This window comes from Coregonus clupeaformis, chromosome 1 (genome assembly GCF_020615455.1).
Source record: "Coregonus clupeaformis isolate EN_2021a chromosome 1, ASM2061545v1, whole genome shotgun sequence".
Taxonomy (NCBI): Eukaryota; Metazoa; Chordata; class Actinopteri; order Salmoniformes; family Salmonidae; genus Coregonus; species Coregonus clupeaformis.
Window position 1 is genome coordinate 73,676,932 of NC_059192.1, and position 15,190 is coordinate 73,692,121.

At 42.9% G+C, this 15,190-nt stretch overlaps 1 protein-coding gene across 3 annotated transcripts in view; it reads left to right on the forward strand.

The window, feature by feature from the left end:
- The first annotated feature begins 10,332 nt into the window (after positions 1 to 10,332).
- The window catches only part of l3mbtl2 (L3MBTL histone methyl-lysine binding protein 2), a 51,791-nt gene continuing 46,933 nt past the window's right edge, over positions 10,333 to 15,190 (forward strand). The window contains exons 1-5 of one of the 3 annotated variants that reach the window (XM_041889990.2): positions 10,333 to 10,374; positions 10,762 to 11,255; positions 11,488 to 11,635; positions 14,556 to 14,689; positions 14,822 to 14,978. In XM_041889990.2, the coding sequence (XP_041745924.1) occupies positions 10,881 to 11,255; positions 11,488 to 11,635; positions 14,556 to 14,689; positions 14,822 to 14,978 (814 nt within the window). In that variant the 5' untranslated portion in view covers positions 10,333 to 10,374; positions 10,762 to 10,880. Of the gene's footprint in view, positions 10,445 to 10,761; positions 11,256 to 11,487; positions 11,636 to 14,555; positions 14,690 to 14,821; positions 14,979 to 15,190 lie in introns of all 3 variants that reach the window. The other 2 variants (XM_041889980.2, XM_041889999.2) reach the window with 2 other exon arrangements.

Sequence of the window (15,190 nt, forward strand, 5' to 3'; positions counted from 1 at the left end):
CTCCTCTAAACTCATATAGCCTCATTTGATGCGAGAAAATTGTCCCAATATATATCTTCCATGATTACACCCGTCATTTATGCCACCCTTAGCATAAGGTGAACATAAACGTCGGGCAGCAAACCCTTGTTGGCTGTGGCGAAGAGGTGATGCGAAAAAATAATCAGCCGACAAAATAATCCAGCGCAGCTGCAATTTATTGGGGATAGAATAAATGGCCTGTTATCTCCAGGTTCTGGAAAATGCAATAGATGAAAAGTGTGTATTTCAATACATGTAGCCTATATGTTGCAATGCAATACAAATATGATACAATGTATCTGGTTAAATCAGAATTGCAACTGCATGCATGGTGGTAAATTATGGAGATGCTATCGATCATCTGAAATACCATGTTGCACTCTTAGAATTAGGAATTAGAATACTTTAATGGGATCTCTATGGTTGCACCATGCAACAACATATTTCATATAGCCTAGTAGGCCTACACTCTTGAATACTTCTTTATAATGATGAGGTTTTTCAGTCACCTCTCTTTTTTCCTTCCTTTGGCCCCTGGCTCCTATCGGGCCATGTTCAGGAGCCTACTGAAATGTTCAGAATGTAAGTAAATGCAGAGCCATTCAGGCCTATATAGACTGGATGAATGCATATAGGACTGGCATGATTCCCAATAAGCCTATTCTACATGGCACCTTATTTACATTTACGTCATTTAGCAGACGCTCTTATCCAGAGCGACTTACAGTTAGTAAGTGCATACATTTTTTCATACTGGCACCCCGTGGGAATCGAACCCACAACCCTGGCGTTGCAAGCGCCATGCTCTACCAACTGAGCTACACGGGACAATCCAATTGAAAATCTGTGGTATGACTTAAATTCTATACATTTTCTGTGCAATTTACAATGAAATGATTACAAATCACCATAAATATAAAAATAACACTGACACTTTCTAGGGCATTGGAAGTGAGCCCTCATCTAATTCAGTGGGTCAGCCTCCACCATGCTGTGCCATACTACATGCCTGGCTGGTCCTGCTTTGACTCTGCCCTATGGTCTATGCAACTGTCTGGCTGGACTTTTCCCTTATCATGACTCCAATTCCATCCATTACATTACAGTAGGAATGCCCCCTTGGGCTCTCTAGAGCTAGGCTGGACTAGATACATAGTCATGTTCTCTGGACACCGTTTCCAAACTCCTATACCCAACCCATCCACAGTCAGCCAAGGATGGGCTCCCCTGCATTAGTGTTACACTGCAACAAAAGCCTGCACACAGTGGCTCTCCAGAGTCAGAGTTGCCCACCTCTGCTCTTTATAGTCCATGGGTAAGCCCCACAAATGTGGGACTTCGGGCTCACTTGGGGTGACGATGTCCCATAGTGATTTTCTTGAAGGTCTATGTCCCTAGAGTTGTAAAATGTGTGGTGGCAGTGCAGCAATGGCAGCTTTCTCTGTGTTGTCAGGCTTTCATTCATCCCTCCATTCCATTCATATTTCCCATAGGGACATTACCCTATGACAAACAATGTTAGTATACAACAAATTATTGCTCACGTATACCCTTTAATCATTTATCATTGGAAAGCTTAGATTCAGGTCAACATAACTGACCTTTGGCCTCTAGGGTACATATCAGAATTAACAGTAAAAATTGCTTTAAAAGGAAACCCTGATACTTTTTAAACTTAGTTTGACAAGTGGTTCTGAAAAGTCATGAAATTACATTAAAAATAATATATACTATAACCAACTTTGAAAGCACCACCTACAACTGTTGTTTTAAAATAGCCCGTATTGTGCCATTGACATTAGAATGTTAGAAACTTAGCCATAGGATTCCATGTAGTTGGGAAGCAATGTTTTTGGATTGTAACTTTGGTGATAGAAGCACCAAATTGCACACACACAGCTAGAACAGGGTTACAATGACAAAGCGAAAACAGGTTTTTAGAAAGTTTTGCACATTTATTAAAAATAAAAATACTAAATGGAAATACCTTATTTACATAATTATTTAGACCCTTTGCTATGAGACTCAAAATTGAGCTCAGGTGCATCCTGTTTCCACTGATCATCCTTAAATCATCCAGTAAAAGGCACATGACAGCCTGCTTGGACTCTCAGACCATGAGAAACAAGATTCTCTGGTCTGATGAAACAAATATTGAACTCTTTGGCCTGAGTGCCAATCGTCAAGTCTGGAGGAAACCTGGCACCATTCGTATGCTGAAGCATGGTTGTGGCAGCATCATGCTGTGGGGATGTTGTTCAGCGGCAGGGACTGGGAGACTAGTCAGGATAGGTGGGAAAGATGAATGGATGAAAACCTGCTCCAGAGCACTCAGGACCTCAGACTGGGGCGAAGAATGGGAGAAACTCCCCAAATACAGGTGTGCCAAGCTTGTAGTGTCATACCCAAGAAGACTCCAGGCTGTAATTGCTGCCAGAGGTGCTTCAACAAAGAACTGAGTAAAGGGTCTGAATACTTATGTAAATGTTATATTTCTGTTTTTATTTGTAATACATTTGCAAAAATTTCAGTTTTTGCTTTGTCATTATGGGGTATCGTGTGTAGATTGATGAGGGGGAAAAACTATTTAATCAATTTTAGAATAAGGCTGTAATGTAACAACATTTTGAAAAAGTCTATATAAATAATTTCCGAATGCACTGTAAGGCAATCACAGGATTCACACAGTAGTCCTTTACACTCATACCCGTATACGGGTTGAAAATGGCAGATTTTTCCACGGATAAATGCCTAAATTGGAACGCAGTGGCTGTACAGTAACATGCTATACATGACGTCAGAGCTCTGGCTAGGCGCTTCACAGTGCTGTATATGGGTTTTGACTGACAGCCGTTCTGAACTTGAGCACCTCGCGCGACAAGAAGTCTCCCCCATCCCTCCCGCTAATTGGGCAACTTTAGAAAATGTTGTCTGAGTGAGGGTAATGCTGTAAATTAAGAGGACTCAATGTGTTTTGAAAGATGAGACGTTGAGGATTATATAATAAATGCCGCTTTGATGTCATACAAGCAAGCCAAACACACAAGTCCAAATGTGCACTTCACATTTCCATAACATAAAACTCATGTCATAAACAGTGTCAACGTTTATGATCACTATGTTTGATGTACAGTTACAAGATGACATGGCGTCATACCGGGTTGTTCTGAACAGAATGTTTGTCTATTGTGAAGAAAATTTGCCGCGGCACACACACCTGAATGCACTCATGACTCCTTTTCTATGTGCACCAACATTACGATCTGTTTCACTGAATTGCATTGTAAAAGCCTAACACTGTAATATTGTATTTTTTAACTTAGCCAGTCATGTTGGCAAAATAACAAGCTTTCAAATGATTCCCATCTGACCTAGATTGCGATTTATAATGGACCGTGTTTGGATTGCATAAACAACAACAGTAAGTATAATTGCACGAAATTAACTCTAAAACGTAAAAATGTTTTCTCCACTGTCAAGAGCGGGGCCACTAAAATGCTTTGCTCGCAGTGTGTGTGTGTGTGTGTGGGGGGGAGGGGGGGGACTGTGGCCGGCCCCTCATGATGAGTTCAGATTTTTTGTGGCCCCCACCCCCATCGAATTTGCCCATCCCTGCTCTAGTTCCTCAACAGCACAGCTAGCAGAGCTCAAAAAAGCACCTTATAGTTGAGGACTCTTCTTTGAGTCATAAAAGTGCTTTGAAATTACTAAGGAACTGTGAACACTTTGGAGAGGTATGTGGCCACTTGGATACACCAGTTAGTCCTCTCACTCAAACCCTTGTCATTTTTTGTTTTATGTTGCAGGAATATTCTTATCATGTTACTGAATGTATCCAGAGTATTTTCAGATTTCGTTATCAACAAATGCAGCAAAAAGTACAGTAAATGTAAAATGCACAATAAATCAACAGCAAGAGTGTAATGTTTGGATTCAGTCTTGTCTCAGGTGAACTTGTGTCCTCACCTTTGGTCTAATAATTTCTCCATATTCTCCAAACGGTTCCCTTTCAATTGCTACCATGGTTATGCATATGCTTTTCATTTTTCTTCTGTAAGAAACATTTCAATTTAGCCCTATCCATATAGGCCAATTCCCACGGGTGTAAAGGGTTAATCCACCAGAAGCCTTTTTCCAATATGGCTGCCAAACAACTCAATGGGGTCGTATTTGATCAATTTCACATGACCATACCTGTATAAATTATAATTGTAGCAGTGGAGGCTGCTGAGGGGAGGACAGCTCATAATAATGTCTGGAACGGAGTGCATGGAATGGCATCAAACCATGTGTTTGATGTATTTGATACCATTCCACCAATTCCGCTCCAGCCATTACACGAGTCCGTCCTCCCCAATTAAGGTGCCACCAACCTCCTGTGAATTGTAGTATGCCCAATAATATATTAAAATGTTCATAGTGATGTAGAATACACAACCAAATGAGCCAGGTGTGCCAGATATATAAAGATGTTAAATTATTCACCGAATTGTGATAAAAATGTGCCCAAATAGCTGTCCAAATAATGTTTAAATCCTTGATTGCAATATTTAATCTTCAAACATTTAAAATCGATTTATACATGTAAATATTCATAGATGTGGGCTGATTAAAAATTATATACAAAGTTATCCTATTTACTGTTTACAATTATTGATCATAACATCTTCAGAAATCAGCAATTCGGACAGCTTTTTGGGCACATTCTTACCACAATACTGTGAATAATTTCATTCTTTATACACTACCAGTCAAAAGTTTGGACAGACCTAATCATTCAAGGGTTTTTCTTTCTTTATTTTACATTGTAGAATAATAGTGAAGACATCAAAACTATGAAATAACACATATGGAATCATGTAGTAACCAAAAAACAGTTAAACAAATCAAGATATATTTTATATTTGAGATTCTTCAAATAGCCACCCTTTGCCTTGATGACAGCTTTGCACACTCTTGGCATTCTCTCAACCAGCTTCATGAGGTAGTCACCTGGAATGCATTTCAATTAACAGGTGTGCCTTCTTAAAAGTTAATTTGTGGAATTTCTTTCCTCTTAATGCGTTTGAGCCAATCAGTTGTGTTGTGACAAGGTAGGGGGGTGTACACAGAAGATAGCCCTATTTGGTAAAAGACCAAGTCCATATTATGGCAAGAACAGCTCAAATAAGCAAAGAGAAACAACAGTCCATCACTAATTTAAGGCATGAAGGTCAGTCAATACAAAACATTTCAAGAACTTTGAAAGTTTATTCAAGTGCAGTTGCAAAAACCATCAAGCGCTATGATGAAACTGGCTCTCATGAGGACCGCCACAGGAATGGAAGACCCAGAATTACCTCTGCTGCAGAGGATAAGTTCATTAGAGTTATCAGCCCAAATAAATGCTTCACAGAGTTCAAGTCACAGACACATCTCAACATCAACTGTTTAGAAGGGACTCTGTGAATCAGGCCTTCATGGTCGAATTGCTGAAAATAAACCACTACTAAAGGACACCAATAAGAAGAATAGACCTGCTTGGGCCAAGAAACACAAGCAATGGACATTAGACTGGTGTAAATTTGTCCTTTGGTCTGGAGTCCAAATTTGAGATTTTTGGTTGAAGCCGCTGTGTCTTTGTGAGACGCGGTGTGGGTGAACGGATGATCTCCGCATGGGTAGTTCCCACCGTAAAGCATGGAGGAGGAGGTGTTATAGTGTGGGGGTGTTTTGCTGGTGACACTGTCTGTGATTTATTTAGAATTCACACACTTAAACAGCATGGCTACCACATCATTCTGCAGCGATACGTCATCCCATCTGGTTTGGGCTTAGTGGGACTATCATTTATTTTTCAACAGGACAATGACCCAACACATCTCCAAGCTGTGTAAGGGCTGTTTTACCAAGAAGGAGAGTGATGGAGTGCTGCATCAGATGACCTGGCTTCCACAATCCCCCGACCTCAACCCAATTGAGATGGTTTGGGATGAGTCGGACCGCAGAGGGAAGGAAAAGCAGCCAACAAGTGCTCAGCATATGTGGGAACTCCTTCAAGGCTGTTGGAAAAGCATTCCAGGTGAAGCTGGTTGAGAGAATGCCAAGAGTGTGCAAAGCTGTCATCAAGGCAAAGGGTGACTATTCGAAGAATCTCAAATATAAAATATATTTTGATTTGTTTAACACTTTTTTTGTTTACTGCATGATTCCATATGTGTTATTTCATAGTTTTGGTGTCTTCACTATTATTCTACAATGTAAAAAATAGTCAAAATAAAGAAAAGTAGGTGTGTCCAAACTTTTGACTGGTACTGTATATCTGGCAGACTTTTTTTTTTAACATAGTACAATTATATTTCATACAGGTATGGTCATGCAAAATGGATCAAATAAAACCTAATTGAGTTGTTTGGCAGCCATTTTGGGGAGAAAATATTTGTCACTCCAACAATGCAGAGTTAAAGATACAAAAAATAAGAATAATGAAATAGTGGCATGAGGAATAGATACACAGTGAATAACGAATAACAAACACAAGTAAAAATAACATGGCTATATACAGGAAGTACCAGGTAATAACATGGCTATATACAGGAAGTACCAGGTAATAACATGGCCAAATACAGGGAGTACCAGGTAATACCATGGCTATATACAGGCAGTACCAGGTAATAACATGGCTATATACAGGGAGTACCAGGTAATAACATGGCCAAATACAGGGAGTACCAGGTAATACCATGGCTATATACAGGCAGTACCAGGTAATAACATGGCTATATACAGGGAGTATGAGGTAATAACATGGCTATATACAGGAAGTACCAGGTAATAACATGGCTATATACAGGGAGTACCAGGTAATAACATGGCCAAATACAGGGAGTACCAGGTAATACGATGGCTATATACAGGCAGTACCAGGTAATAACATGGCTATATACAGGGAGTACCAGTACCGAGTCGATGTGCAGGGGTACGAGGTAATTGAGGTAGATATGTACATATAGGTAGGGATAAAGTGACTAGGTAACAGGATAGATAATAAACAGTAGCAGCAGCGTATGTGGTGAGTGTGAAAGTGTGTGTGTGTGAGTGTGTGGCGTCAGTATGCATGTGTACACATGCTATGTGTGTATGGCCGTATGTAGCGTGTGTGTGTATGTGTGTGTTGAGGTGTCAGTATAAGTACTGTATATATGAGTGTGTGGGTAGAGTCCAGTGTGTGGGTAGAGTCCAGTGTGTGGGTAGTGTCCAGTGTGTGGGTAGAGTCCAGTGTGTGGGTAGAGTCCAGTATGTGGGTAGAGTCCGGTGTGTGAGTAGAGTCCAGTGTGTGTGTAGAGTCCAGTGTGTGTGTAGAGTCCAGTGTGTGAGTAGAGTCCAGTGTGTGTGTAGAGTCCAGTGTGTGTGTAGAGTCCAGTGTGTGGGTAGAGTCCAGTGTGTGGGTAGAGTCCAGTGTGTGAGTAGAGTCCAGTGTGTGTGTAGAGTCCAGTGTGTGTGTAGAGTCCAGTGTGTGGGTAGAGTCCAGTGTGTGTGTAGAGTCCAGTGTGTGGGTAGAATCCAGTGTGTGGGTAGAATCCAGTTTGTGTGTAGAGTCCAGTGTGTGGGTAGAGTCCAGTGTGTGAGTAGATTCCAGTGTGTGGGTAGAGACCAGTGTGTGTGTAGAGTCCAGTGCAAGAGAGTTAGTGCAAAAAAGGGTCAATGCAGGTAGTCCGTGTATCCATTTGATTAGCTATTTTGCAGTCTTGTTTGGCAGTCTTATGGCTTGGGGGTAGAAGCTGATCAGGGTCCTTTTGGTTCCAGACTTGGTGCACTGGTACCACTTGCCATGCGGTAGCAGAGAGAACAATCTATGGCTTGGGTGGCTGGAGTCTTTGACAAATTTTTTGGCCTTCCTCTGACACCACCTGGTATAGAGGTCCTGGATGGCAGGGAGCTCGGCCCCAGTGACGTACTGGGCTGTACTCATCACCTTCTGTAGTGCCTTGCAGTCTGGTGCCTTGCAGTTGCTGTACCAAGCAGTGATGCAGCCAGTCAGGATGCTCTTAATGGTGCAGCTGAATAACTCTTTGAGGATCTGAGGGCCCATGCCAAATCTTTTCAGCCTCCTGAGGGGGAAGGGGCGCTGTCGTGCCCTCTTTACAACTGTGTGATGGGTGTGGACACCGTCAATTCCTTAGTGATGTGGACATGTTCATTCCTTAGTGATGTGGACACTGTAGTGGAGCTCTCAACCCGCACCACTACAGCCCCATCGATGTGGATGGGGGTGTGCTCGCCCCTCCGTTTCCTGTAGTCCACGATCAGCTCCTTTGTCTTGCTGATGTTAAGGGAGAGGTTGTTGTCACATTGCCAGGTCTCTGACCTCCTCCCTATAGGCTGCCTCATTGTCGGCGGTGATCAGTCCTACCACTGTCGTGTCGTCAGAAAAATTGATGATCAAATCAAATCAAATCAAATTTTATTTGCCACATGCGCCGAATACAACAGGTGTAGACATTACAGTGAAAGGCTTACTTACAAGCCCTTAACCAACAATGCAGTTTTTCAATAAAAAATAAAAGACGGTGATGCAACCAGTCAGGATGCTCTCGATGGTGCAGCTGTTGAACTTTTTGAGGATCTGAGGACCCATGCCAAATCTTTTCAGTCTCCTGAGGGGGAATAGCCTTTGTCGTGCCCTCTTCACGACTGTCTTGGTGTGTTTGGACCATGATAGTTTGTTGGTGATGTGGACACCAAGGAACTTGAAGCTCTCAACCTGTTCCACTACAGCCCCGTCGATGAGAATGGGGGCGTGTTCAGTCCTCTTTTTTCCCCCTGTAGTCCACAATCATCTCCTTTGTCTTGATCACATTGAGGGAGAGGTTGTTATCCTGGCACCACATGACCAGGTCTCTGACCTCCTCCCTATAGGCTTTCTCATCGTTGTCGGTGAGCAGGCCTACCACTGTCGTGTCGTCGGCAAACTTAATGATGGTGTTGGAGTCGTGCCTGGCCATGCAGTCATGGGTGAACAGGGAGTACAGGAGGGGACTGAGCACGCACCCCTGAGGGGCCCCCGTGTTGAGGATCAGCGTGGCAGATGTGTTGTTACCTACCCTTACCACCTGGGGGTGATGATGGTGTTGGTGTCGTGTGTGGCCAAGCAGTCGTGGGTGAACAGGGCGTACAGGAGGGGACCAAGCAGACACCCCTGAGGGGTCCCCGTGTTGATGGTCAGCGTGGCAGATGTGTTGTTGCCTTCCTTGGATTCTGGACTTCTGTAGGGTTAATGCGTGAATACTGTAATGGCCCTGTATTTACAAATATTTTTAAAACCCTGTTATAGCTGTGTGTGTGCAATTTGGTGCCTCTATCCCCAAAGTTACAATCCAAAAACATAGCTGCCTCACTACATGGAATTCTATTGCTAAGCTTCCAATATTATAACGTCAATGTCACAATATGGGCCAATAGTTGTAGGTAGTGCTTTCAAAGTTGGTTATGTTATATATAATTTGAAAGGTAATTTCATGACCTTTCAGAACCACTTGTCAAACAAAGTTTCAAATGTATCAGGGGTTCATTTTAAAGCAACCTTTACAGGTAATTCTGATATGTACCCTAGAGGTCAAATGTCAAAGTTATGTTGACCTGAGCATTCCAAAAATGTGTCGAATGGATAACTGTGAATCTAAGCTTTCCAATGATATATGATTAATGTGAGCAATAACTTGTTGTATGCTGACATTGTTTGTCATAGGGTAAAATCCACAAAAATGAATGGAATGGAGGGATGAATGAAAGCCTGACAACACAAAGAAAGCTGCCATTGCTGCACTGCTACCACACATTTTACAACTCTAGGGACATAGACTTCAAGAAAATCACTAATGGACATCGTCACCCCAAGTGAGCCCGACTGACCCCCCTGGCCCATGGACTATTAGTCTGGTTCCTCCAAAAGTTTCATCTGATCTAGGGAGTGTTTTATTGCCACTGTCGCATCTGCTTGCTTTACATGGGTTTAGGGCTGAGTTTAATTTTGTGACAAATGTATTTGTAAAAAAGCTTTACACAAATATAATGTTATTAATGTATTTATTGGTTGATTGATTCATAGATTAGGTGATCGATACATTGGTTGATTGATTGATTGGTTGATCATGCCAAAATATCTCTGATCATAGTATGAAAGAATGAAAAATAAAATAAAATGTATGCACTCACTAACAGTAAGTCGCTCTGGATAAGAGCGTCTGCTAAATGACTAAAATGTAAAAAATGTAATCATACGGTACCGCCAGTCCAGATTGCAGTAGCATGCCTCAAGCAGCTGAAAACTACAACTCCCAGAATACCTTTCACAGGAATAAACACGAAGAAGCGGTAGGTGACTACCAACATGTGTTACTGAGGCTGATTTTACAAAGTTGCTTTTAAGCGAAGAGATTCAAGGGTACATTGGTAGAATACTAATAAACGAAATCTAAGATTGCTTTTACAGTATTGGCAAGTGGTAGAATAGAGTCGGAGAAACGCATAGCTTCACTACTACTCTGTTAGCATGCTAGCTAGCAAGGTAGCAAACTGTAATGTGTTAATTGTTGTATGTCACTGGATGTGCAATCAGCACTGTTATGTTCGATATTAGAGAAGACATGATGATCTGAAGATTTTGTTTAAAGTATAGAATACATTTCTGATGCAAGGAGCACAAGTCCCCTGTTAACCAATAACGTGATGTCAAATTCAATCTTGCCCCTTTGGTTACAGAGTGCACCACCAGGAGTAGTGGTATGATATCACACGAGACAACAAGAAGGAAGCCCTGACTCTAGACTTTGACAGCCTGACATCACCCCAAAAACAGTCCAATCACGTGCCAGAAGAAGATGCCCGACCGCTGTGTGGCGTATGGGTGTGGCAAGTCTTGGGACGATGGCGTGACTCTGTACAATTTCCCCAACAATGACACAGAGGAGTTTCACAAATGGGAGAAGCAGGTCCAGCGGACACGCAGCAACTGGACCGCCACGCCGAACTCCCAGCTTTGCTGTGAACACTTCGGGAAGGAGTGTTTTGAAAACAAGCCCTACCCCGTCCTCAAGGCTCTCGCTGCCAAAGGACAGCTGAAGCTGAAGCATGGGGCGGTCCCCACAGTGTTCATACGGCCCCCCTGCACCTCCTGTGATGGCTTAGGCTGCAATGTGTGCATCCCCAAAGCCCAGAGACGTGGCGTCCCCGTAGAACCACAGGAGTATGACACGGTGAGTCTGCGACCATGAGTGTTGTGTGTCGGTGACCACCTGACATGGGAAAAAACTGCCCAATTCTATACTTTCTTAAACAAGAGGTAGCTAGATAGATTTATAACCTAAGGTTGATCATCTGTGATGGTAAAGACTTATTTAAGAGCTAAAGCACAGTTCCATGTTCGCAGAATAGTTCAAATCATACATGACCCTCTCTCTTACCCAACCTTGTTCCTCTCTCTCAAAGGAGGATGTTGAGGGGGGCCCTCTGCAGTCGGATGACACTGACGCAGAGGATGACGATGAAGATGACGATGAAGAGGAAGATGATGAAGACGAGATGGATGATTCCTTTGGAGATTACTACTCTGCTCTCACTATAGATGACGGACCAGGTGAGGAAAGACTGCATTTGCCTGTTGCTCTAAAGCTAATCAGTTAGCCTGTTGATCAAAAGTTAATCAGTTAGCCTGTTGATCTAAAGCTAATCAGTTAGCCTGTTGATCTAAAGCTAATCAGTTAGCCTGTTGATCTAAAGCTAATCAGTTAGCCTGTTGATCTAAAGTTAATCAGTTAGCCTGCTGATCTAAAGCTAATCAGTTAGCCTGTTGTATCTAGACCTGGCCGTGTGGTGCCAGGATAACAACCTCTCCCTCAACGTGCTCAAGACAAAGGAGATGATTGTGGACTACAGGAAATAAAAGAGGACTGAGCACGCCCCCATTCTCATCGACGGGGCTGTAGTGGAACAGGTTGAGAGCTTCAAGTTCCTTGGTGTCCACATCACCAACAAACTATCATGGTCTAAACACACCAAGACAGTTGTGAAGAGGGTACGACAAAGCCTATTCCCCCTCAGGAGACTGAAAAGATTTGGCATGGGTCCTCAGATCCTTAAAACGTTCTACAGCTGCACCATCGAGAGCATCCTGACTGGTTGCATCACTGCCTGGTATGGCAACTGCTCGGCCTCCGACCGCAAGGCACTACAGAGGGTAGTGCGTACGGCCCAGCACATCACTGGGGCCAAGCTTCCTGCCATCCAGGTCCTCTATACCAGGCATTGTCAGAGGAAGGCCCGAAAAATTATCAAAGACTCCAGCCACCCTAGTCATAGACTGTTCTCTCTGCTACCGCATGGCAAGCGGTACCGGAGCGCCAAGTCTAGGTCCAAACGGCTTCTTAACAGCTTCTACCCCCAAGCCATAAGACTCCTGAACAGCAAATCATGGCTACCCGGACTATTTGCATTGCCCCCCCCCACCCCAACTCCCTCTTTTACGCTGCTGCTACTCTGTTTATTATCTATGCATAGTCACTTTAACTCTACCCACATGTACAGTGGGGAAAAAAAGTATTTAGTCAGCCACCAATTGTGCAAGTTCTCCCACTTAAAAAGATGAGAGAGGCCTGTAATTTTCATCATAGGTACACGTCAACTATGACAGACAAATTGAGAAAAAAAATCCAGAAAATCCCATTGGTAGGATTTTTAATGAATTTATTTGCAAATTATGGTGGAAAATAAGTATTTGGTCACCTACAAACAAGCAAGATTTCTGGCTCTCACAGACCTGTAACTTCTTCTTTAAGAGGCTCCTCTGTCCTCCACTCGTTACCTGTATTAATGGCACCTGTTTGAACTTGTTATCAGTATAAAAGACACCTGTCCACAACCTCAAACAGTCACACTCCAAACTCCACAATGGCCAAGACCAAAGAGCTGTCAAAGGACACCAGAAACAAAATTGTAGACTTGCACCAGGCTGGGAAGACTGAATCTGCAATAGGTAAGCAGCTTGGTTTGAAGAAATCAACTGTGGGAGCAATTATTAGGAAATGGAAGACATACAAGACCACTGATAATCTCCCTCAATCTGGGGCTCCACGCAAGATCTCACCCCGTGGGGTCAAAATGGTCACAAGAACGGTAAGCAAAAATCCCAGAACCACACGGGGGGACCTAGTGAATGACCTGCAGAGAGCTGGGACCAAAGTAACAAAGCCTACCATCAGTAACACACTACGCCGCCAGGGACTCAAATCCTGCAGTGCGAGACGTGTCCCCCTGCTTAAGCCAGTACATGTCCAGGCCCGTCTGAAGTGCATTTGGATGATCCAGAAGAGGATTGGGAGAATGTCATATGGTCAGATGAAACCAAAATATAACTTTTTGGTAAAAACTCAACTCGTCATGTTTGGAGGACAAAGAATGCTGAGTTGCATCCAAAGAACACCATACCTACTGTGAAGCATGGGGGTGGAAACATCATGCTTTTGGGCTGTTTTTCTGCAAAGGGACCAGGACGACTGATCCGTGTAAAGGAAAGAATGAATGGGGCCATGTATCGTGAGATTTTGAGTGAAAACCTCCTTCCATCAGCAAGGGCATTGAAGATGAAACGTGGCTGGGTCTTTCAGCATGACAATGATCCCAAACACACCGCCCGGGCAACGAAGGAGTGGCTTCGTAAGAAGCATTTCAAGGTCCTGGAGTGGCCTAGCCAGTCTCCAGATCTCAACCCCATAGAAAATCTTTGGAGGGAGTTGAAAGTGTGTGTTGCCCAGCGACAGCCCCAAAACATCACTGCTCTAGAGGAGATCTGCATGGAGGAATGGGCCAAAATACAAGCAACAGTGTGTGAAAACCTTGTGAAGACTTACAGAAAACGTTTGACCTGTGTCATTGCCAACAAAGGGTATATAACAAAGTATTGAGAAACTTTTGTTATTGACCAAATACTTATTTTCCACCATCATTTGCCAATAAATTCATAAAAAATCCTACAATGTGATTTTCTGGATTTTTTTTCCTCATTTTGTCTGTCATAGTTGACGTGTACCTATGATGAAAATTACAGGCCTCTCTCATCTTTTTAAGTGGGAGAACTTGCACAATTGGTGGCTGACTAAATACTTTTTTCCCCCACTGTACATATTACCTCAATTACCTCGACTAACTGGTGCCCCCGCACATTGACTCTGTACCGGTACCCCCTGTAATAACCTCCCTACTGTTATTTTATTTTACTGCTGCTCTTTAATTATTTGCTCTTTTTATTTTTTCTTAAACTGCATTGTTGGTTATGGGCTTGTAAGTAAGCATTTCACTGTAATGTCTACACCTGTTGTATTCGGCACATGTGGCAAATCAAATTTGATTTGATTTGTTGATCTAAAGTTAATCAGTTAGCTTGCTGATATAATGTTAATCAGTTAGCTGCTGATCTAAAGTTCCAGGCAAGGCTACTCATCATGGATCACCAAAACCACAGATCCAGTCTGTAACATATTCTCATCCTCTTCCCTCCACAGTGGTGTGTGAGATGTGTGGCTTCAGTGGGACCAGAGACACCTTCTATTCCAAGACCAAGCGTTTCTGCAGCGTCTCCTGCTCCAGAGCCTACTCCTCCAACTGCAAGAAGTCCTCTATCCTGGCACGGCTTCAGGTGAGAGAGAATGTCTTTCTGTGTGTTACAGGTGGTGAGGCTAGATGTTTATAGACTTTATACTGTATAGCCTTTATAAAGCCTTTCATATAGCATCACCCTTGTCTTCACTCATTGTTTTATTTTCTCCAGGGAAAGCCTCCCACCAAGAAGGCCAAGGTGCTGACTAAAACGGCATGGTCCACCCAGATGGGGAACATGATCGCCTCTCTGGGCAGCAGTCAGGACAACCGCTCCAGCTCTACAGCACAGGACGGTGAGACCACTTGGAGGGCTTTTCCATTGCTGGGTTAGTGGAAAAGCCACATTATAGACAGACACATACAAACTTTTAATTTGGCTCTATTCTTCAGCGTTTTGGATTTGAGATTAAATGTTTCATTTGAGGCGACAGTACAGAATGTCACCTTTTATTTGAGGGTATTGTCATATCTGTTTTGCGGTTTAGAAATGAAAACACTTTATGTATCTAGTCTCCCCATTTGAAGGTGTCATAAGTAT